At 46.9% G+C, this 23,967-nt stretch overlaps 1 protein-coding gene across 1 annotated transcript in view; it reads right to left on the reverse strand.

Annotated features, from left to right (window-relative positions):
* Window positions 1-22,550, reverse strand: part of GPR107 (G protein-coupled receptor 107) — a 47,564-nt gene extending 25,014 nt beyond the window's left edge. Inside the window, exons 1-9 of the mRNA XM_084899834.1 lie at window positions 22,356-22,550; window positions 13,226-13,348; window positions 12,910-12,960; window positions 12,629-12,708; window positions 11,354-11,490; window positions 8,310-8,347; window positions 7,504-7,560; window positions 3,673-3,783; window positions 2,503-2,636 (exon numbers count right to left, since the gene is read on the reverse strand). Of these exons, the coding sequence (XP_084755960.1) occupies window positions 2,503-2,636; window positions 3,673-3,783; window positions 7,504-7,560; window positions 8,310-8,347; window positions 11,354-11,490; window positions 12,629-12,708; window positions 12,910-12,960; window positions 13,226-13,348; window positions 22,356-22,496 (872 nt within the window). The 5' untranslated portion in view covers window positions 22,497-22,550. The remainder of the gene's footprint in view (window positions 1-2,502; window positions 2,637-3,672; window positions 3,784-7,503; window positions 7,561-8,309; window positions 8,348-11,353; window positions 11,491-12,628; window positions 12,709-12,909; window positions 12,961-13,225; window positions 13,349-22,355) is intronic.
* Between the last annotated feature and the right edge of the window lie 1,417 nt (window positions 22,551-23,967).

Genomic DNA, 23,967 nt, shown 5'->3' on the forward strand with positions numbered 1-23,967 from the left:
AACAACTGAGTCAGGCACCGGAGCGTGCGGAGCCTGGGACCGTGACACAGAAATCAGAACAGCTTTCTCCCCAGAAACCCCAGGGAGAGGACACAGAACAGCGGACCGGATGGGCCTGCGGACACGGAAACCCGAGAACAGAGGTGAGGAGCTCAGGGGGAGGTGTGTCAGCACCAGGTCGAACCTGCCAACACCCCAGCTACGGGGAAAGCACCCACTTCCACCCCCACCCCAGGCTCACCCAGGGCCTGTCCGCCTTTGGGCTGCTGGGCACTCCATTCCACGACCCTTTCCCTCCTCCCCCAGGGCTTAATGAATAGAACACACAAGACCGTTCTGGAGAAAAATTTTAAATTCTATTAAAGAACACAGACTCCAGCTGAAACCGGTTTGGATCAGTGGACTGAAGGGTCCCGGGTTCGATTCTGGTTAAGGGCACGTACCTTGGTTGCGGGCACATCCCCAGTGGGGAGTGTGCAGGAGGCAGCTGATCGATGTTTCTAACCTCTATCTCTCTCCCTTCCTTTCTGTAAAAAATCAATAAAATATATATTTCTTTAAAAAGAATTTGTTATTGTATCTCCATTCCCAAAGCAGAGTTCTTTAAAAACAAACAAAACAAAACAAAACAAAAAACAACAATACATAGACTCCAGTAAGAGCCATGGGAAACTTGTACTCGGGCATCAAGACATTCTGCAAAGCCACAGCAGTACAAAATGTGGACAGTGGGACATTAGATAAAATAATCTACAGAACAGATATCACCATGCGAAAAATGCTAAGAATAGTATCTATAGATAGCATAGTTTATGCAAATTAAAAAGATATGCAACATTAATAAACCGCTTCCCTCCGCTGCCCCGGCTTCCCTGCCCATGCTCGGGGGCTCCGGGCCCACAGCAGGAAGCAGAGAGCTGAGAGGAGCCCCGAATGCACAGCAGAAATCTGGTTCCAGCCCCAGCGCTGTCGGCTGACTGGCCCTGGCTCCCACTTCCCCTCTCAGGGCCTCGGTAAAGGCAGGCAGACCTCCCAGCTCCTCCCAGCGGGAGGGGCTAACCCTGTGAGAGGCGGCGGTGGCCACCGAGTCACCTCCTTCCATGACTTGAATTTCCAACTTCACAGGACCGACCCGCTGTACGACTCCCAGGGAAGCAGGAGGATGGGGGTGAAATCATACGTTTTGTATGGATACTATGCTTCAGTAAGAAGGTAAAACGCTGTACAAAGTAGGTCAGCCTCATTTAACCACACATTTAGAACCACTGCCCCAGTTTTTGTTATTTGAGTGAACCAGTGGCCGTGGCTGCTATACCACTGAGTAAGGGAATTAAAGCACCTCACATGTGCCTCACATCTGCACAGCCTCCTGATGTGCAAACCCCTCCTGCACATACTCGCAAGAGCAAGCTTCACTGCCCAGCGTCAGAGCCGAGGGAAAAGGACCGAGCGAAGCCAGGCACAGAGGCGGCGACGGCGTTCACACTGGAAACCAGCTCTAGCGCTCCTAGTTCTCTTTTCTAATTAAAGCAATGGCAAAACTTTCTTTAAACAAAACAAAACCCCTTTCTGGCCTAACTTCACAGGATCCTTTCTGTCTTATTCACGGCTACTGATCGTGTAGTCATGTGACTGTGTGGGGTCCTCCCCAGGCCGTCAGGAAGCTCGTTCGCTGCTGGCGTGCAGGGTGTTACAACTGCTCCCCGCAGCACGTCCAGCACACAGGCCGCAGACATGTCAGAGGCATCAACTTCTGCCCCAACGCTCCGGAGAAAGAGGTATTTGGGGTTCTTAATTATCATATAAACTTAAATTAACCCACATTGCAATACCATAGTCACACACCATCATTTACTTAGTTCATGGGCCTTATCCTATAACAAATACTGCACATTATCCTTTAACTGAAAATGGTATTTTGCTTCTCAATGTTGGGAGAGAGACAGAACTAAACGCTAGCTCCGCCTACATGCAGCTTGCAGCTGTCCTCAAGGCCAAGTACAGGAAGTTACAGCCACAGGGGTGTCAGCAGGAAGGCCAACGGCCCGGCATATGGGCTCTGACGAGCTTTTCTCCAGTGACAGGCCCCAGGTCAGCATCGGGAGGACAGCAGCTCTCCCCGCCGCGCTGAGCGGAGGCCCTCCGACAGAGTGCGGCTCATGCTCGGCTCATCTGCTCTCCAGAACGAAGCGCCGGACTGGGACCCCTGTGCTCACTTGGCGGGCTGGCTGTGATCCCTTCACCATGGAAACGCTCAGCTTATGGACATTTCATTTTGCTTGTATGTTACTGAAATCTCTGCATTTGCCTTTTAAGCAAAACAATGGGGAGTAAGCAAACACCAAGGCATGCAAAGCTCCTGCAGGGCCGTGTTTCAGGGAAGATGCCCTGGAAGAGAGCAAAATGGCTGGCGCCGATCCTGCCCAGGTGCAGAGCCAGCCACCGGGAGACTGTACAATCCCACCCACTCCCCGCTGAAGGGCCGGAGGAAGCAGCACTTACCGTCGTTTTCGAAGGATGTGAATCCAGATGGTCCCGGAAAGGAAAAAGAACAATGCCATGGAGATGTACAGCTTAGGGAGAGGGATTTCCCCTGCAGAGAGGAAGCTCTTGGGGTTCTTCTCCGTGATCTCAATCTGAAACCAACAGGAAATTTATTTTTACTTTTCAGGGACAGATCATTTCGTATTCAGCACTTTGTAATCTTAGCTGTTTAACTTAAGCTGAAGAAAGTGAGTACCCGCAGAGAACAAACAAATTCTTAATGCACTGGATGAAATGTACACACACCCGATTGCTTGGCAGTTCCTTGTTTATGAATCCTCTGCTAAAGTTCCTGCCCACTAGCCACATTACTTTCACTTTGCTTAAGTAGTCTTAAATCTATTTTTATAGAGAAACTAGAGGCTCCGGTCCCCTCCCTCTGCGGGGCGATCGCTGGCTGGCCCCGCACACCCGCCACAGCATCACTGGCCCCCAGATCGATCGCCCCACAGAGGGGACCCCGCACACCCAGCCGGGGCTCCACCATCGCAAGTCCTCCCCCCTCATCAACTGCCCCACTGGCCTGGGCCTCCCTCTCCAGGGCGATTGTAGGGCAATGGCAGAGGCCCCCAGACCAATCACATTGCACCCACTTTGGCTGGCCTAGTGCCAGTGCGTGTCATAGCGTGGCTGTCTGGAAGGTCATTCGGACCGTCATTCTGCTGTTCAGTTATTCAGTTGATTTGCATGTTACATTTTTATCTCACACACACACACACACACACACACACACACACACACACACGCACATATATAAAAGCCCAAGTAACCATTACAACCGATCGACCAGAACGACTGGCCAGCAGCTCTGACATGCACTGACCCAGCCCTTGCTGCTGGGGCGCTGACAGCCCTGAATCTGGTTAACCCGCACCCTGGACCAGACAGCAGAGAGGAGGGAACCCGATTCCTCACAGAATTGGTCGTTGATTAGCTTGCTGCTGAGGCCAACCTCTCGTGGTCCCTCCCCGCAGCATGCCAGCTCCCCCACCATTGGCCCAATCGCCAGCCAGGCCAAGGGTCCGCACCCATGTGAGAATTCGTGCACTGGGCCTCTAGTTATAGACAATGCCTTCCATTTTACGTGGCTGACAAAACTCAGGTGGCACAGTTCCATATGGTACTCACATCAAGGTTGAATGAAAACTTGTCACTAGACTGTGGTTTAGGTCCAGGGCATTTATGCAAATAAAGACTGTAGAGGCCTTCCTGCTCATTGGTGGTGATGTTAAAGAAAAACTGAAAGTGAAGAAGAAAAAAATTAAAGGGCACCCAAATCTTCAGCTAAATTTTTAAGTCTTAGAAAGAAATCATAAATACTATGAACTAGAAAAAAGATATACTCAAAGAAATCAAATTCTCCCAGAGCAGAATTTAAACAGATGTTTCCTTCTTCTACGATTCCCTCCCAACATTATTATAGCAACTTTCAAGCTAACAGAAAAATTGACAGAACTATTCAGCAAACATCTATAGCCCCATTACCTAGATTTCACAATGAAGGTTTTACTATCCTTGCCTTATCGCACACCTATCCACTGGTGACAGATTTTGGCAGAAGTCTTCCGAGGCAACCTTAGATGTAGTTATCTAGCTTTCAGGCCAACGTATTATTTTGCTTTTTAGGTGAAAATACTCCTGAAAACTGAAGGAGGTTCATTTGATACTTGACAAGGTGAGGAATCAATAGTCCACCCTGGCCGATGTGGCTCAATGGTTGGGCGTCATCCCATGTGCTGAAGGGTTGCCAGTCAGGGCACATGCCAGGGTTGTGGGCTCAATCCTGGGTGTCAGGAGGCAGCCGATAATGATTTACTTTCACACTGATGTTTCTCTCCCTGTTTCTTCTGCTCTAAAAACCAATTACAAATTCTTAAAAAAAAAAAAAAAAGAACCAATTTTCCCTCATTAAAATTTACACCTATGATTTTAAGCAACAGTAATAAATGCTACATTTTCTATATTCAGACATGTTTTTCTTACGTTTCATGTGTTCAAATGAAGTTTAATGTAAATCAAAAGAAATCATACATAGAAGATCATATAAACAACTCCTGAGTCTATTCTAGAGAAATTTTCTATGACCCTAAAGGGTGTGGCTTAGGGCTACGTAAACAGGTGGCAAGCTATAAAGAAAAGTGAGGACATGATTATAACATTTTTTTCATGATCGGGGTTACTCTAGAGTTGGGGAGGGATGTAAGAGACATACGGAGTTTGGGAGGTACCAGCATTATTTCATCTCTTGTCCCAGTGATGATTACAACGGTGATTACCTACTATTTGTATTCAATATCAATATAGGTACTAACACTGTTTTGTATACATACTATACCTTACAATTTAAAAGGCTGGGAGGGAAAAGGGATACCTGACAAGAAGCTGGAAATAAAAGGCCAAGAATATTCAAGTTGAAATTGTTAAACCATGCCCCAAACTCATTTTTGTAAACGTGAGGTGTGTATTTTAGTCCACACAAGGTAGCCAGAATAGAAAATGTTTCTAAACATATTAACTTCCTAGTTCTCAAAGTAAGACTCAGATGAAGTTAAGAAATATTTTTAAAAAATCAACAGAATCATTAAAGAGATCAGAGTTGGCACTTGACCCTTAAAGAAAAAACAAAAATAAAGTGAAAATGTAAACTTTAGAGTTGGAATAAGCTCCGACAGTCCCCTTCCTGTCTGGGGATGAATGATCATCCCTGTTTGTGGATGGAGCAGAAGGCTCAGGTGACTGCACTGTGCAGACGGGGAGGACACTGGGTAGGAGAACAGTAAGGAGTCACCTACCGACTCTTTTGCAATGGGAGGGGAGGCCAGGCAGAAGGAAAGCCAGCACTGCCTGTTGTATGATCCCAGGGACCTTACGAACTGGCCATTTCAACCCGTGTTCTCTCAGCAAGCAGCTGCTGTGCCCTTGACACTGACCTGACACACACATTAGTAACTGACAGAAGTACATACTATCCTATATGCTTTCCTTTAGAAATTACTTTTAAAGGCTTTTTACAAAAACATTCAAAACACTTATTTTATGAACAAGCATTTGAAAGCGAGGGAAAAAAGAGAAAAGTACCTTTTGCATTTTCTTAAGGAGGCAGTAAAGCAAAGTGGTTAAACACATGGGCCTTGGAGTCAGAAAAACCTGGGTTTGAGTCCTCCCCTTAGGCAAGTTACTTAACCTCTCTGAGACTCAGTCTCCTCATCTGTAAAGGGGAATAATAACAGCACCTACTTCATAGAGTTGTTGGGAGGACGAACTGAGATAATGATAACAAAGTATTTAGCACATTGCCTGGCATTCATTCACTCATGTCCATATTACTGACGGAGAGCCTATGGGGCCAGGTCCAAGGTTAGGAATTTCATATACATCAGTAATAAAACAGAAAATCCCTGCCCTCTGGTTACCTTCTACAGGAGAGACTGACACACATAGTAAGTAAGCACAGTTACAGCACATTGGAAACAAGTGCGAAGGGAAGAGAACGGAGAGGGGAGGGAGAAGGGGTGGCTGCATTGAACACACGGGGAGCGGGAAGCTTTGTCAGACAGTGGTGTCTGAAGGACTTGAAGGAGCCCTGACCGGTTTAGCTCAGTGGATAGTATCGGCCTGCGGACTGAAGGGTCCTGGGTTCGATTCCAATCAGGGGCATGTACCTTGGTTGCGGGCACATCCCCAGTGGGGGTGTGCAGGAGGCAGCTGATCGATGTTTCTCTCTCATCGATGTTTCTGGCTCTCTATCCCTCTCTCTTCCTCTCTGTAAAAAATCAATGAAATACATTAAAAAAAAAAGAGAAAGAAAAGAAGAAGAAGAAAGGAAGACTTGAAGGAGAAAGAAACTAATCCAAAGGGTTCCCCCCAGTGGAGACAGTGAAAGCGGAGCAGCCCGGTGGCCGTGTGCCCAAGCAGTTAGCACAGGGCGGGGAGGGAAGGAAGGGCGGGGAACAGAGCCCAGGACAGGAATGACAGCGCTGACTGCGGGCTGCAGACAAGGGGAAGGACGGGGGCTTTCCCTCTGAGCCTGAGGAAAACCGCTGAGGACTGGGAGCAGGTGGCTACTCCACAAGCTCTCTGTTAGCTGTTAACACCAACGGCTACTGAACTTCTGTGCAAACGGCTAGATGGCAACATGAACCAGGTGAGAGAAAGCAGAGCAGAGGGTGCAGGGGCGGGAGGCTGCCACGGTGATACAAGCAGAGCTTCTGGGCAGAGTGGATACATGGCCGCCTGCATTTGTCAACACTGACTGAGCTGTACACTCAAGACCTGTGCATCTCGCTGTAAGCAAATCAGACCTCCGTTAGTAAAAACGGGTTAGGAAAGAGGCAGTGACTTTTACAAAGTAATAATAACGGTTATTTGCATAGCGCTTTACAGAGCACTTTAAAAAAAAAATGATATGCCTAACAACCCTATGAGACAGGTCCCACCGTTTTCCCTTTTCAGATGATTAAAGAGCCAGGAGAGAAGTGAGGTGAGCTGTCCAAGGTCACCAGCTAGTAACCTGGTGCTGAGATCCAGTGCAACCTCCTACCATATACATGGGCTGTGCTGCCACCACAAACACTCACATGCAGTTAATAATGGGGGCAGCTTTTCAGATCACTCAAGGCCCAGGGTCCTTCCAGCCACAGAACCCTGTGCTCTGGAGCACTGGGAATGGGAGACAGCGTAAGATTAGAGGCCAAGTTGTGGGGACAGCCAGGCAGAACAGGTGGGAATCTGGGCCTTGTACTCACACGGGACATTCATGAAGTTATTCCTTCCTGGAGACATGATTTCCTACGCGGCAGGTGATCACACCTACGCTGTAGTTAGTTATGGAGAGAGCTACTGTATTCAAGTGACTGATACATAGCATGCCTAATTATTCCTAAATTCAAAACGCTTTTACTTTTAAAAATTCACTCTTCACATGGTAGAGATCAAGCTTTACTCAAAGAAGATACATACCTGAAATGAAAGGGCCCCGTTATTATTACGAACAGGAAAGGTTTTCTCTTCCATTGCCTAGAAAGACATAACAACCTGCGTTAGGACACTGGTAGGGAAAGTAAGCTCATAAACAAAGCAAAGATTTAAACACGCTTTTCTGGAAGCCTTCATTTGCGGATCTTTAAAAGCTCCCTAAAAATAACACCCACCTGCTTTTGATGTCTGAACTCCCCTTTCACAGAGAATGTTCGTTCTCCCTCCCCCATTGCCTTTACTCAGCTGTCTTTTGCCTCTTCACTAACCCACTCCTCACCCGCCCCCCAACTTCCTGCGAGAGCACTTCTGTACCACTAAAGCTTTAGCAAGGCCAAGGGTGCCAACTCAGTCACACCCTGACCATCGCTGGACTCCACTCCCGATTTCGAGTAACACGTTGCCATTGGTCCAGTGGACGAAGTAATGAAAAGAACTATTGACATATGCAGCCACATGATGAACCAAGAATTCTTACGCTGAATAAAAGAACACAAAAGAGCACGTACTGCATAATCCATCGGCGCAGAGTTTTATGAAACCGGTAATCTACGGGACAAACAGTGGCTGCCAGAGGACAGGAGCACGGCAACGGGACAGGAAACACTTTTGGGGTGATGGATAATGTTCACTAACTTTATCTGGTGATAGCTTCACAGTGTACACATAAAGCAAAACCTATCAAGTTGCCATTTTAAATATATATATGTGTATGTTTAAAAAGAGATCCATATATGCACATACACGACATAAACATAAAAGTTGAGCACAAAAGGGAGCTTAGTTCTTACCTTTGCACCCTCTGTACTTCTTTTAGACTTTCTATTCTCTAGAAGCAGAAACATTGAAAAGGAATTACTGTAGAGTTCACCTCACATGTATATTATAGCATCATTTTATGAGACTCTAGTTTGTCTAATATCAAATAATTCAAACAAGCAAAAAAGGTGAGACCATATGCTATCTAGTGGACTATCATCTCTTAAAAAAAAATTTTTTTTAATTGATATTTACAGAAAGAGGAGGGGAGAAAGAGAGGGAAAGGAGGAGAAGAAACATCGATTGGCTGCTCCTGCGTGCCCCTGACCAGGGATGGAGCCTGAAACCGGGCTTGCGCCCTGACTGGAAACGGAACCAGCAACAGTTTGGTGCTCAGGTGACACCTGAACGACAGAGCACATCGGCCCGGGCTGGACTGCCATCTCTTTAATCCCAGAATAATTACTGAGCTGTCGAAGCAGCAAACTGGAACTTATAATGTTATAAATGTGATCTATTAAGTGATAATATTCAGTACCAACAGGGAACTCATCTCTGTTAATCTACTGTATGTTACTGCCAGAGACGCCACATGGCCTGACATGTCTAACTACCTAGGTAAGTATGTTTGAAATCACTGTTTAAAATAAATATATACGAGATCTATTTACATACATGGAAAAACTAACAGCATGGCAAGAAGGGTTAAGATTGCTAGTGGCTTCAGGGGAGATAAAGAGATTATCCGAAGGACTTGTATGTATGCATATAAGCAAAACCAATGGACAAAAAACTCGGGGGGGAGAGGGGGGAATGTATGGGCGTGGGGGGGGGGGGCAATGGAAAGATATGTACACATATAATACCTTAATAAAAAAGAAAAAGATTGCTAATGGCTTCTTTCATGGAACAAAGAGGGCATCTGGGCCTTATTTTTACTTAAGATACTCTTCATGAGGAAGGCAGGATCTCAAACGCCCTGCAGGAAGGGACAGGGTTTCAGAAGAAAAAGAAGGAAAAGAGTGTTTCCTGCCCAGGAAATGGCCCCTGCAATGAAAAACCTGGCTGAGGAGACGGTGCAGACATTACACCACACCATCACACAAATGCAGTCTTTCTGCAGGTCTTCTAATTTGGGTTCGAGTTTTGAAAAAGTAAAAAAAAAAAAGCGTAAATACAATAAATATTAATATTTAATAAATAAAATGCAATAAATATTAATTTGTTTTTAAAGACAAACCTGGCAGTTAATAAAAGAGGTAGTAAATATAAATTTGGTTAGTCAACATAGGAAAAAAAGTGCAACCTAATAACAACGTGAATACAAAAACAAGAATGCCTTTTTGCTTTTTGCCTCTCACTTTAACATTCACACACACAGCTCTGGCTAGGACATGGTGATATGGGCACGATTCCCACATGTTTTCTGATAGGAGTATATAAACCCACACAACTCATGTGGAAAGGCACTAAAAATATGCATCAATAGACGTATTCAGATCCTTTGACTCAGGTATTCCAATTCTGGGAACCCATCCTAAAGCAAGTTCTATGTCTGAAAAAAAGTTTTACAAACAAAGAAGTCCCCTGCAGCAATATTTATAACTAGAGGCCTGGTGCACGAAATTTGTGCACAGGGGGGCGGGGGGGGGGGGAGGAGTGTCCCTCTGCCCAGCCTGCACCCTCTCCAATCTGGGACCCCTTGGGGAATGTCAGTTGGACATCGCTCTCACAATCCCGCACTGCTATCTCTTAAGTGGTCGCCTGCCTGCCTGTCTGATTGCCCATAACAACTTCTGTCTACCAGCCTGATCGCCCCCTAACCACTTCCCTGCCAGCCTGATTAACACCTAACTGCTCCCCTGCTGACCTGATGGCCCCCAACTGTCCTCCCCTGCTGGCCTGATCTCACCCCAACTGCCCTTTCCTGCTGGCCTGATCTCACCAACTGCCCTCCCCTGCTGGTCTGGTCGCTCCCAACTGTCCCCCCTGCAAGCCTGATCGCCCCCCCAAATGCCCTCCCCTGCCGGCCTGATGGCCCCCAACTGCCCTCCCCTGCAGGCCTGGTGCCCCACAATTGCCCTCCCCTACTGGCCTGGATGCTCCCAACTGCCCTTCCCTGCCAGCTTGATTGCCCCTGCCTCTTCTTACCTGATTACCTCTAGTTGCCCTCCCCTGCTGGCCTGATCTGCCCCCAACTACCCTCCCCTACAGGTCTGATCTCACCCCCAACTGCCCTCCTCTGCCAGCCAATTTGATTCTGATTAGTCGATTTCTATGCCGGTCAGTGTCAAAAGCTCTGCCTCCTAGGCAACCATTGGCTCCTCACAGTTCACTGAAATTTAGTCTGACTGGTCGGTTTCAATGCTAGTCAGCGTCTCTGGGCCTATCAACGAGGCCTGATCAGAAAGGCAGGGCTGATCAGCAGCCCCATTGAAGGCCTGGAGAGAAATGGAGGCATGGCTGCTGGCCAGGCCTAGAGAGAAAGAGAGAAGCAAATGCTCACCAATAGCTGCCACAGAGGCTACAGATCAAACCCTGCTTCTCTCTTCAGGCCTCTCTCCCCTTAGCAGTCAGTGCTGGGTCACCACGCCTGCTGCCATAGCATTCAGTGCTGGGTCGCCACAGCAACCCAGTGCTGACTGCAGAACTGACTTCCGGTTGGTTGAGTCTCTGGTCATGATGGATCCAGGGTTTTTATATATTAGGATAGCATCAAAATGAAAATATGTCTCCTTAAAGGGAGAGGTTGAGTAAATTATATTATCCATTTAATGGAATATGTGATAAGTATAAAATAACTTAAAGTTAAGTGAACAGGGATGCTTGAAGTGGTACATGTAACCATAAATTTCAAATGTTCTAAAAAAACAAACTTAGGTAAAATATCAATTTCTAAAATTTTAACACTGGGTGTAAGGAAAAATGACTTTGCTTTCTCTACCTTCTCCATATTTTCCTCACTTAATATTTTAGCATAAAATAATGCATAGATCATGCTTGTTTTTACTTAGGAACCAAAAAGAACCGATCAAGCTGGGCAGTGAAGGAAAGGCTAGTTCCACCTCACGCTTACCTTGTTTCGTCTCAGTCTGGCTGCCTGCTGAAACCGGGGGAACACCAGCCTCCGGGCTCTGGCCAGAGGCTTTCTCATCCTTGAAGACGATCTTTGGTAACTGGGTACCAGCTTCAGGTGGAGATTTTATTTTCACTCTACAGTTAAATAAGATAGAAGGGGAAAAGTTCAAGGTAATGCCTATGGCCCTTTAAGTGTTATACGTTAGGCATGGCTCCAAGCTCTAAATTCATTATGTCATGTAACCCTACAATGTAGATTCTATCACCTGCATCTTACAGATGCTGAAAAGGAGGCTCAGGAAGGTTAAATACTTGCCTAAGAGCAGAAAGCTAGTAAGGAGCTGGTGAGGATCCAGGCAGTCTCCCCCTAGGACTGAAATTCTTGGCAACCACGCAATTCTGATGTATATTATTTTCCACTAAGTATCTGTGATGTGGTCAACGAATTGGTGTACAGGGAAATGGAACAAGAGATAAAGCCAATAAAATGGCCTGGCGGCAGTGGCTCAGTGGTTGAGCATTGATCTATGAACCAGGAGGTCACAGTTCGATTCCCATTCGGGGCACATGCCTGGGTTGCGGGCTCCATCCCAGTAGGGGGCGTGCAGGAGGCAGCCGATCAATGATTCTGTCTCATCATTGATGTTTCTACCTCTCTCTCCCTCTCTGAAATCAATAAAAAAATATATTTAAAAAACAACAACAATGAAAAGTTCAATTGAAGCCTAGGGAACGTGGAGCGGCACGCCTAGAACGCATTTCCTCCCTTCTCCCTCCTGAACACGCCACTGCTGTTCACCTGCCCTGCACGAGGGTAGAGTTTCCCAGCCTGGGTGACATGGCACTAAACTGGACCCTCCACTGAAGGGAAGCACTGCTCGTCCTGCCCGGAGAGGAGCCCTCCGTCCTTCCCTCACTGAGGTGGGGGTGAGCACCCACTTGACGGAACACACCGCACCATTCCTGCCATTCTGCCTGGCATTTATGTGGGAATGTCTTCCCTTCCTTATTCACTGGTGAAGTCTCCTCACTAGAAGGGGAGGGCCCCCAGCTACCTGAAAGCTTCCTCCTCTCCCACAGCAGTCTCTCTGCCCACCTCTCTCTGCTGAGATCACTGGGGTGGCTGTTTTATCTCCCTCACCTTGTGTTTCATCTCCAGCACTCAGCACGGTATCTGGCAGATGGTAGATACTCAATGAATGTTAGTTTAATGGCCAAATCCCCCCAAACTTTACTGGAGGGTTGAACTGAAGGAATTATTAGAATTACTTACTCACTTCTGGAGAAGTTTAGGATTAGAAGGGGGACAGAGACCAACTGTTTCCTTAAAATACAGAAATTCACATCTTCATCCTAAGAAAGGAAGACCCAATTATGCATCACCTGATTCATTCACATTGGAACAAAGAGAAAGCATTTTCAGGAACGAGACAAACTGATACCCGAAGGTCCCAGCAGCCACCACCTCAAGAAAACAGCCCAACCACAAAAGCAGGGCTCCCACCCGGTCCTGAGCCCAGTGAAGAGTGTGATCAGTCCCGCGTTCATGCTCACCAGGTAGGAAGAGAAGCCATCATTCTTTGTGCGGTCCAGGCTGAATCCGATCTAAGAGGGTAAAGAAGCAGAGGTAAATGCCCACACGCTGGCCTGGCCTCCTCTCGGTTTTCATGGCGTTCATTGGCAAGAAGGATCACTAATCACTAAAATTATTCAAGAATTACAATTTAAACGTTAAAAATAAAATTATCTGATGCCCGCTCACAAGTTTTATTTTCTCCATATTCTGACACTTCTCATTCAAGTATGGGGCAAAGCTTTCATCAAAGCAACAGGGAAGCGCCAACCCCTGGTGTCCGGGGAAGGCACTTACCATCAGATCCTTGTCTGTGGCTCCTTCGGGCTCAGGCACTGAAAGGCTCATGACATTAACCTCCATGTACCCATCCTTGAAGAATCCAAAGGTGTTCAGATGAACCTTATGCCTCACGTCATTCTAAAAAGATTTGCAGAGGTGAAGTTAGTAATAGGGAGAAGAAGTTCTCTTGATTATTTAACCTATTTGTTTGCTTGAAAAACTAGTCTAGTTTCCTGCTAGCTAACCAATGTTTCCATGTACTTAGTAAAATATACCGCTGTGGTACCTGATCTTGTTTCAAAGCTGAAGATGACTCATCGGAAATGCATAAGATATCAACAGTTTTGCAGAAGGAAGCACACAACAGATGCAATTCATTTGGACACATTTGTGATAGTCCTGACTAGGTGGTCAGCTGGAATGTGAATTCCAGGGAAGGAGGAACAATGTCTTAGTTTTCCTCTCATCCTTCCTGCTAGTCCAAGGCCTGACACCTATTAGGCACTCAGAAAGCATGCTGGCCTGGTGGTGTGGCTCAGTTGGTTGAGTGTCATCCCATGCACCAAAAGGTCTTGGCACGAAGGCCAACTGTGCATGTGGCCTGCCACGTCTGCATGCTCAGGGAAGCAACCCTTTCTTCTTCTTGACTAAACCCCTCTGGTGAGGAAGCACCTAAGCGGTATCATTTTCCACTGAGGAGGCCAACAGAACCACGGTATTGTAACAGAGCGAAAAGCTTGGTCTATGGGGACCCCGTCTTGTTGGGCCTGTGTTGCTCCCCTGGCCCTCAGGCTAGTAGGCCCTGCTTGAGACATACCAGTCATAGAGGGATTCTGCCTGGGGCTTTAGTTTTTACAAAAACAGCTCCTCCCACTTCCCCTTCCCCTGACATAAAAGAAGCCTGAACTCTGTGTTCCTTAAGATGGATTTGAGGAACTACCAGGGCCTCCATCTTCTCGACTGGAACCTTCTCCATCAATAAGCTTTTCCTTCCTCCAGACTCTGTTTTGAGTTTTGGCCTTTTGAAGTGGTGGGCAAATGGACCTTGGGCCCGGAACAGTGTTGATGAGGAAAGCCATGAGTTTCAGATTGAGAATTACTTGCCTGAATCAAATCGCCCTCACTAAGTCTGCAAGAAGGCAACAGTTAGTTATTAAGTAACTCCTAAATGCTAAGCACTTTTCTAAAACTTACATTTGGTTCTTCCTCAAATCTGATAGTCTTTTTTTTATAGTGGTTTTGCTTCTTGCTCATGTTTTTAAATTTCGTCCTTTGTTTCTTTCCATTTTAACTATAGCTCTTTTACAACAGGTGCCAGGGGTCTAATTCTGCTCTTTGCCCTCGCCTCTGCTGGTGCCCACAGCAGGTTGTTCCTTTGTGTGAGTGGTAACTATTCATTTCTAGACTTGGAGCTCCTGGGTATCAGACACAGTCCAACTGCAAACACCAACGGCCTAGGAGAGGCCATGGAACAGATCTGTAGCAGAAAAATCAGAGGCCACCCCTCCCACCACCACGCACACAGCTAATACACACATCTTCCTGCCATTCTGTTTCCTAGCCCATCTTCCACTCAAGCCGCACAGCTCTCCGAGTCCCAGGTTCAGGGCTGGGGACAGGGACACAGCTCTAGCTCCCCTCCTGCCCAGCTCGGAGGCTTTGGCTCCTTCTGCTCACCAGCTGTTCAAAATCCAAGACTGCAGGGCCCAGGCTTCTGCCATGCCTCAGGGCAGCCCTGACTTGTGTTCTTTTACCCACTGGAGAGTGTCAGCTCCTTCTGGCCACTTTTTAAATTTTTAATTTTTGGCCCCAGGGAATTTTTCTTATTTTCCTAGGAGCCCAGCCATGCATTTAAAGCATGTTGGCTAGACTTCCACTTCCTGGTGGGATGGAGTAACTTACAGTAAATTAGCATTCCCAGGGAGAAGCAGGAAAGCCTGCTAAGACAGTAGAAGTCATTTGCTGAGAGGCATCAGGGAGTTGTGAGAGCATAAAAACCAGAAAAGCTAAGCTTCATGACCTTCCTCAGGTTTGTGAGAGTGAGAACCCCTACAGAAAGTGACCTGGGTGACTATTTTCTCATTCTCCCAAAGGCGCTATAATGTACAGAAGAGAAATTAACTCAATCACACAGGATGGATGTCTTAGGACATGTGAAAAATAACATAACTGGAGCCGCTTAAAAGTGGGGCTGGAGCTGCCACCCCAGAACTGCCTTCTTGACATTGGTCTGAGCAATGAGTTTTTGCAAAGGCACAGGTAACACAGCAGAGAGAGAAAAATGGGACTGCATCAAACTGAAAAGCTTCTGCGCAGCAAAGGAAACAGTTACAGTGACACAGTGAAAAGGCAGCCTACAGAATGAGAAGAACATTTGCAAACCATATAAATGATAAGGGGCTAATCTCCAAAACACATCGGGAACTCAAACAACTCAACAGCAAGGAAACAAATGACCTGACTTTAAAAAGACAACGGGTCTGAATAGACATTTCTCAGACATATAAACAACCAACACGTAGGTGAAAAGATGCTCAACATCCCTGATCAGGAGATGTACCTCACACCTGTTACAAAAATTGTCGAAAGACAAGAGCCGACGAGGATGTGGAGAAGAGGGGACCCTTCTACAGGTCGATGGAAATGTAAATTGGAACAGCTGGTATGGAAAACAGTATGCAGGTTCCTCAAAAAATTAAAAACAGAATTACCATATGATCCAGCTATCCCACTTCTGGGCAAATATCCAAAGGAAATAAAATCACTATCTCAAAGAATAGCTGCACCCCATGTTCACTGCAGCATTACTCACAATAGCCAAGATATGAAAACTAAGTAGTTGTCAAGGGATGAATACGAAATATACACACACACACTGGATTATTACTTAGCCTTATCTTAATGATAAGAAGGAAATCTTATCACTTTTGACAGCGTGGATGAAACTGTAGGACATTATGCTAAGTGAAATAAGCCAGACACAGAAAGGTAAATACTGCGTGATGTAACTTATATGTGGAATTTAAAATCGTTCTTGAAGCAGAGAATAGAATGGTGGTTACCAGGTGCAGGGGGTGGCAGAGGATGGTGGAGGGCATGGAGAGATGCTGGTCAAAGGGTATAAAGTTTCAGATATGCAGGGTAATTTCTCAGATCTAACTTACAGCATGCTGACTACAGTTAACAATGCTGTGTTGTATACCTTAAATTTGCTTAGAGAAATCTTTTTTTTTTTTTTAAATATATTTTATTGATTTTGTACAGATAGGAAGGGAGAGAGATAGAGAGTTAGAAACATCGATGAGAGAGAATCATCGATCAGCTGCCTCTTGCACACCCCCTACTGGGGATATGCCCGCAACCAAGGTACATGCCCTTGACCGGAATCGAACCCGGGACCCTTCAGTCCCCAAGCCAACGCTCTATCCATTGAGCCAAACCGGTTTCGGCTGCTTAGAGAAATCTTAATTATTCACACACAAAAAATAGCTATGTGAGGTGATGATATGTTAGTTGGCTTGATTGTGGTAATAATTTCACAATGTATAGGGATATCAAACTATCACATTGTATATCTTAAATACATGCAATTTTTATTAGTCAATTACACCTCAATAAAGCTGGACAAAATATTAAATGCAAAGAGCAAAATCCAAACTAAATACAGTATATTTGTAAAAAAAAAAAAAAGGAAAATTACATTTGTTTATTTATTTATAAAAGGTCTGAAAGAAATCCACCAAACCAAACTATGAAAAGATTAGAACCACTGGAGTGGTAACAATTTTCTATTTTTTTTTTTTTCTATTTTCTAAAATTTTAACAAATAATTACCAAAAATCAATCTTTTGGTTTGAGTATTACTATTTGCCAGTAATACATGCGGGACCCTCAGCTAACAGCCCATGCCCCGTCTCCACTTTCAGCTGTCAATCAGGTCACCATTCCGAATAAGACGCACGCTGCTCTCCACACACCCTCCTCTCCCTTCCGGGCAGCCTGTCCTAACTGAGCTGCTCTATGCCGCCGCCTTAGTGCACATCGTGTTCTCATTAAGATGAGGTTCTCTGTGTGCTTCCTATCCTGTCCCCTCAATCAGCCCTATTCCCGCTGCAGTATCATATGGCCATTGTTATGAAACCGAGTAAGGCAAGACGTCTCTCCTCCTTTAGATCTGTGTTGGCTATTTCAGGACTTCTGGTGACCAAAAGGAGTACTGGGGGTGGGGTTCTGGGTGCAAGGAATGTCCTGTTTCTTGGCCTACGTGCTGGTTACACGGAATGTAAAAACAATCACCAAGCTGCTCACTTAGGAACTAAGAAACTAAAGAACGGAGACTGGAGAAGAGGCTGCTCACAGAGACTGGCAGCCTCACTAAGGGCTGTGAGCTCCCTCGTAAGGGGGAAAGGGGGCCCCTGATGGGTTTAAAGGGCGGTGACATGACGGGAGTGGGCTCTTAGGCAGATACTGCAGCTACAACGCACAATGTGAGCCGGAGGAACTCTGGGACACAGTGTGAGGAGACTGCGCTGGTCCGTGAGACACAGGATGGCCTGGACCAACGAGCTCAGGTGACAGAGCAGCGGATGGCTGGGGGGCGAGGGGGAAGCTACTTAGAACACCCCTCTATGAGAAGCGAAGAACAGTTACTGGGACAATCTGGAAGATCTATAGGCTGAGAGGGAATGGAGTGGAAGGAGAGGTGGTTTCTTAGGTGCTAAAGAGACACCCAAGTGGAAATGAAGAGTAGGCAGTTGGATACACTTGCCCGAAGTTCAGAATAAAGGTCTGATCTGGAGATAAAAGAAAAAATCCCTCAAGACAACTACAATTTTAGCACTTTTTCTCCTTTTTCCTTTGTTTCAAAACAGTGACAATTCTTGACATTACAATTCTGCTCTTTTAACTAAACAGCAGAACATACATACTTTTGCTTTAATCCCCTCTGAACAATTTCACATTAAATTGCTTAAAACATAAAGCAAGTGGAGCAATGATACTTCTCATAAACTGAACTTCAAAAAATAAATATGGTCACTCTTTTAAATTTTATTTATTGATTTTAGAGCGAGAAGGAGGGAGAAAGAGAAATCAGTTTGTTGTTGCACTTATTTATGCCTTCATTGATTAAATCTTGCATGTGTCTTGACCAGGGACCGAACCCTCAACCTCGATGTGTGGGGACACCTCTCTAACTAAGTGAGCTATTCGTCTAGGGCAAAATGTGTTCACTTTTTTAAAAAAATATATATTTTATTGATTTTTTACAGAGAGGAAGAGAGAGGGATAGAGAGCTAGAAACATCGATGAGAGAGAATCATCCATCAGCTGCCTCTTGCACACCCCCCACTGGGGATGTGCCTGCAACCAAGGTACACGCCCTTGACCGGAATCAAACCCGGGACCTTTCAGTCCGCAGGCCAACACTCTATCCATTGAGCCAAACTGGTTTCAGCATAAATGTGTTCACTCTTAACTGAACTAGCTGAAGGTCACATACCTGGCCACTTCCTCATGTTAAAGCTCACCCACCTGGCAGTCCACAGACTGTACTGGCACATGAATGTTTAGATGGGGCCAATAGTGTTTTGTTTTTGTTTTTTAACTTGAATTAATTTCTGGCTAACTTCATATAAAAGCCTAAATTTCTAGTTTTTATTTTTTAAATATATTTTTATTGATTTCAGAGAAGGGGGAGGGAGCGAGAGGTAGAAACGTCAATGATGAGAGAACCATTGATCGGCTGCCTCCTGCACACACACCCCACATTGGGGATTGAGCCCACAACCTAGGCATGTGCCCTGACCGGCAAACCGAAGCTCAGCCACTGAGCCACGCCAGCTGGGATGGAGCTTTTCTTTAAAACAAAAACATAACTCCACAAGCCCCAGCACGTCGAGGCCACATTCCAATGCAGCCAAACCCGCTGGAACAGACGCAGCAGCCACCGCAGGAGCCGGCCATTCTCTCTGCTGTCTCACACAGCCAGCTTCACTAAAAAGTACGGCCTCACACAGCAGCCAAGGTGTGACCTGAGTAAGCAAAGGTGCCTTTAGGCGTCCATGACCAGTTCTCACTAATACAGAAACACAATAATCCCGTATAGCCGAAACCGGTGTGGCTCAGTGGATAGAGCGTCAGCCTGCAGACTGAAAGATCCCAGGTTCAATTCCGGTCAAGGGCATGTACCTTGGTTGTGGGCACATCCCCAGTGGGGGCTGTGCAAGAGGCAGCTGATCGATGATTCTCTCTCATCGATGTTTCTAACTCTCTATCCCCCTCTCTCTCTGTAAAAATCAATAATTAAAAAAAATAATAATAATCCCGTCTACCATTTACTGACTGCCGACTATTCATGGTAGGAAACACTATGCAAGGAAGCTTAATATTCGATTTCTTGGATCACTGTATATAGAGAGCAATTCACGAAATAAATAGGGTCAAATCTCGCCGAAACTGGTTTGGCTCAGTGGATAGAGCGTCGGCCTGCAGACTGAAAGGTCCCAAGTTCGATTCCGGTCAAGGGCATGTACATTGGTTGCGGGCACATCCCCAGTGGGGGGTGTGCAGGAGGCAGTTGGTCGATGTTTCTCTCTCATCAACATTTCTAGCTCTCTCTCCCTCTCCCTTCTTCTCTGTGGAAAATCAATAAAATATATTTTTTAAAAATAGGGTCAAATTTCTTAAACAACAGAAATATGATAGCTTAAGACAGAGGAAAAATTACAAAAAGCTTGAAAATGCCAACACGGAAGTCTGGGGCCCTGGCAATCGGGGCTGGCCGCTTGGACAGGCACCGAGGGTGGCTCAATACAAGAGGCCGAATGGGAAGAGCATGGAGGCCAGGTTCAAAGTCGGCCTCCTCCTCTTATGTAACCCAAGTTCTGTTTTTCAAATGTATAGACCAGGGATAATAGCATTTTTCTCAAGGGGGGTGGAGTGCTATGAGGAGCCAATGAATAAAAAACATCAAATATTTAGCATTTAAAACTTAGATGCTGTAGGATACCTCATTTCCCCTGTGAGCCCAGGGCAGTTGGGACTAAACTGGGAGTCCCACCCTTTCTGTGCACAGAGCAATCTCACATGCACACTAGAATTTTGGTGGCATATACTTATGAGATGTAAGATCTAACACCACACTGAGTGTGTCAACAGCATGTCCCTCAGTGCCACGCTCCCCGGCTCTCTTCCTTCTTCACTCTGAGCTGCCTGGTGGGCTGGGGGCCGTCCTGACCAAGCTCCGCCATGCTCACAAGGCAAGACGCTGGGCCTGAGCTCACTGCGGGCGGCACTGTGCCCTGTCCTAACGCTGCTTTGGATTTGGGGCGGACATGGCACACTCAGAAGACCCCCTCTTAGCAGTCATTAATTTTACATACCGATCAGTTTTGGAGACATGCCAAGGAGGCATTTGAGGTTTACCAGGATGGACCAGCTAATAGGCAGTGTGCTTGAGATGAGGCACAGCAGGGATAATTCAATTTCCCAAAACTTTTCAGATACTTTTTTGGGAGGGGGCAGTCTGTGCAGTGGTGCCGTGGGCGCTGCACCTAAGGCCGGTGTGATCAAGTGATCCCAATCCATGGGCAGTGCTTCCAGCGTCTTAACAAAGAGGGATCTGATTTATCTGCCTACAAACATCACTACATTGCTAGTGTTCTCTAAAAGTTACCACTCAGAAACAAAGTAATACCATGTTACTACAAAGGAAGAGCTTTCAAGTTAAGTTTTTTTAAATATAAATATATTTTATTGATTTTCCACAGAGAAGAAGAGAGAGGGATAGAGAGCTAGAAACGTCGATGACGTCGAAGAGAAACATCAACCAGCTGCCTCCTGCACACCCCCTACCGGAGATGTGCCCACAGCCAATGTGCATGCCCTTGACCAATGATTCTCTATGATCATTGATGTTTCTATCCCTCTCCCTTCCTCTCTCTCTGAAATAGATAAAAACATTTAAAAAATTAAGATCGAGAGTTCTGAATTTGGGAGTCATAAGCTTGAGGGATAGGGCCTTTAGATAAGCTTCAGCAGGATTACAAAGCCCTAGAAATTCCAAGAAAGTCCCGTCTAAGCAGTTACCTGCACTTTTCTGGGGGAAGGTTCCATGACTTTTAGCATATTCTCAAAGGCAGTCAAGATTCACCTAACTAATTAAAAGAAGAAGAAAAAGAAGAAAAAACCTCACCGAACTCCCTGCGGCTAAGAACAATTTAAATCATGATCATTTTTATTTACAAACCCAAAGTATGGTGTATGGGTCTGGCCAAGCCTTTTATCAGATTCTGTATTCCTTAAACTCCACGTTCACACATATAACGTGTTTAATAAGACAAACTTTCTTCAATCCCACAACTTCTTACACAATTGCGTACTTTGAGAATCACGTACAAGGCTTTGGGTCACAATTTACTTTTCTGTGCTCCAGATCTGTTAACCTGCTGGGCCGCCCGGAGGCACCGTCAGCCTTGGGTGGCTTCTGGCTGTGAGTTCGAAAGCAGGGTCCCAGGGATCCTTCTAGGACTAGCAGAAACCTCCTCCCTAGCCAGACAAGACGGGAGCGACCGATGAGACAGGTTCTCTCATCAGAAACCTCTTTGTAATGCTGGTTTTCAGTTCTCGGTTATATATTTCAGGCGAAACTTGAAATTCCTCCGGGAAATTCCCGCTTGGATCAGTCCAGGGAGCGCCCCAAGCCGAACCCGGAAACTGCGAGTGAGATTCCGGGATCCTCTAACCGCCGGGCTCCAGGGGATGGGAAAGCGGAAGCCCGCGGACAAGTCCAGTCGGGGGTAAAAGCTGGAGCAAGAAGCGCAGCTGCTGTCAGCGGGGAACCCGGGAAGCCGACGGGGCTGGCCGGCGCGGCCTCCCGGGTCCGCGGAGTTCCGCCGCCGCGGTGCGGCCCCTTCCCCGGCCAGCCGGCGTCTCTCCGGCCTCCCCGACGGCGCGGGGACCCTTCCCCAGGTCCCAACAGGCCTCCTCACCGAGAGGCCGCGCCGGGGTGTGGGGGGGGAAGGGGGCAATTGTTCAACCCCCCCCCCCCCGCACCCGCCACCAAAGTTGCCTCCGGCCCCGGGGGAGCGGCCTCTGCCCCGCCCCAGGCCCCGCCCCGCCCCGCCCGCCCGGCCGCCGGCCTCACCTTGAGCGTCAGGTGGTGGACGCGGCCCAGGCCCGGCTCCACCTGCAGCTGCAGCAGCGCCAGGAGCGGGAGCCACCGGAGGCCCGCGAAGGGCCGAGGACAGCGGGAGCCCGAGGGGCCGAGGGGCGCCGGGGCAGCCATGTTTGTTCCAGCATCACCAGCTGGTTCCGCTCCCGCCAAGCACTTCCGGGGTTAAAGGGCGGCGGCCGCCGGAAGGGCCCGGAAGTAGGGGGCGGGGCGGGGGCGGGGCGCGGGGCCTGTGGCTCTCCCCACTGGAGTGCGGGGCCCGGGCGGCGTCGGGAAGCTGTTGGTTCAGGCGGCCTTCCCGGTGGGGATTTCGGTTTAGCCAGAAGAGGTGGGACCCCCAGGAGGACCCGGGGCGGTTGTCATGGGAACAGCCGGACCACACGTACCACCCGCCGAGCTTTGAAAGCGACCTGGACCTGCGAGGCCCGGACCGCGGGGACCCCGCCTCCGAGGGCGGGGATCTCTTATTTAAAACCGCCGTGGCGCCTCGCCTGGTGGTGGAACGGACTGGTTTCACAGGCGGCACTGACTCGGTGGGAAATACCAAGTTCCCGGCAATTAGCGGTCCCTTGATGGTTGTTTTTTGGAGGGACTTCACACTCACATTTCAAACGAAATGGTTGCAGTAATATGACTTGTGAAGCCCTTCTCAGGTCCCTGGTCAGGTCTTCTGTAGGCATGACTGCATTTAATCCTTGCAACAGTCTAATGAGGTGGGAGGTAGGTGTTATCCCCACTTTGCAGGTAAGCAAACTGAGCCTCTGGAAAATTAAGTCATTTGCACCAGGTTGACTGAGGGCCGCATAGCAACCTTTAGCTGCTATTTTAAGTTGCTTCGTGCTGTTTTATCCGACCACTAGAGTCAGAGTGTCAACATTTTTCTCTTAATTCTGTGTGGAAACTTCCTTTGCTTTTAACCTGTGGAATTTATGGAGAGATCCTTTTTCTTTTAATCCTCATCCTAGGATATGTTTACTGATTTTAGAGAGAGGAGGATGGGGGGGGGCAGGGAGAAACATCGATATTTCTCCCTGCCCCCCCCTGGGTATGTGCTCTGCCCAGGAATAGAATGTATCCTTTCTGTGCACAGCAGGAGGCTCCAACCCACCAAGCCACCCGGCCAGTGGGAGGAATGGAAGGATTCGGTAGTTGGTTCCCTCCTCTCACCACTTTATTAAGCAGGTATAGAAGAACATGCTTATTAAATTTGCTAATAGACTAGCCAGATTTATTTGGTGTTTAGATTTTTTTTTTTTCCAGCTTGCCACACACGTAATGCATGCTCTTTGTGTGAGTCATTTAAGCCAAAGAGGAGAAAATAAAAACCACCCGGAATCCCAGCAATGTATTAGTGTGTTTTATGACAGAATCAGATTCTTAAAGTTTTTAACTAGAAATAGGAACTGAAATTAACATATGGTTTAATGGAGCTAAAATGCTGCACTCAGGTAAAAAAAATAAAAATAAAACAGTTGGGAAAATATAGAATGGGTAGGGATGGAGGGCGGGAGAAAGGAAGGAACCTAGGTCTTTTAGCTGTGTGCGATCTTGGTAAAGTCATGAATCTATGAATTCTTCCCTTGAG

This window comes from Pipistrellus hanaki (genome assembly GCF_964339955.1).
Source record: "Pipistrellus hanaki genome assembly, chromosome: 11".
Lineage (NCBI taxonomy): Eukaryota > Metazoa > Chordata > Mammalia > Chiroptera > Vespertilionidae > Pipistrellus > Pipistrellus hanaki.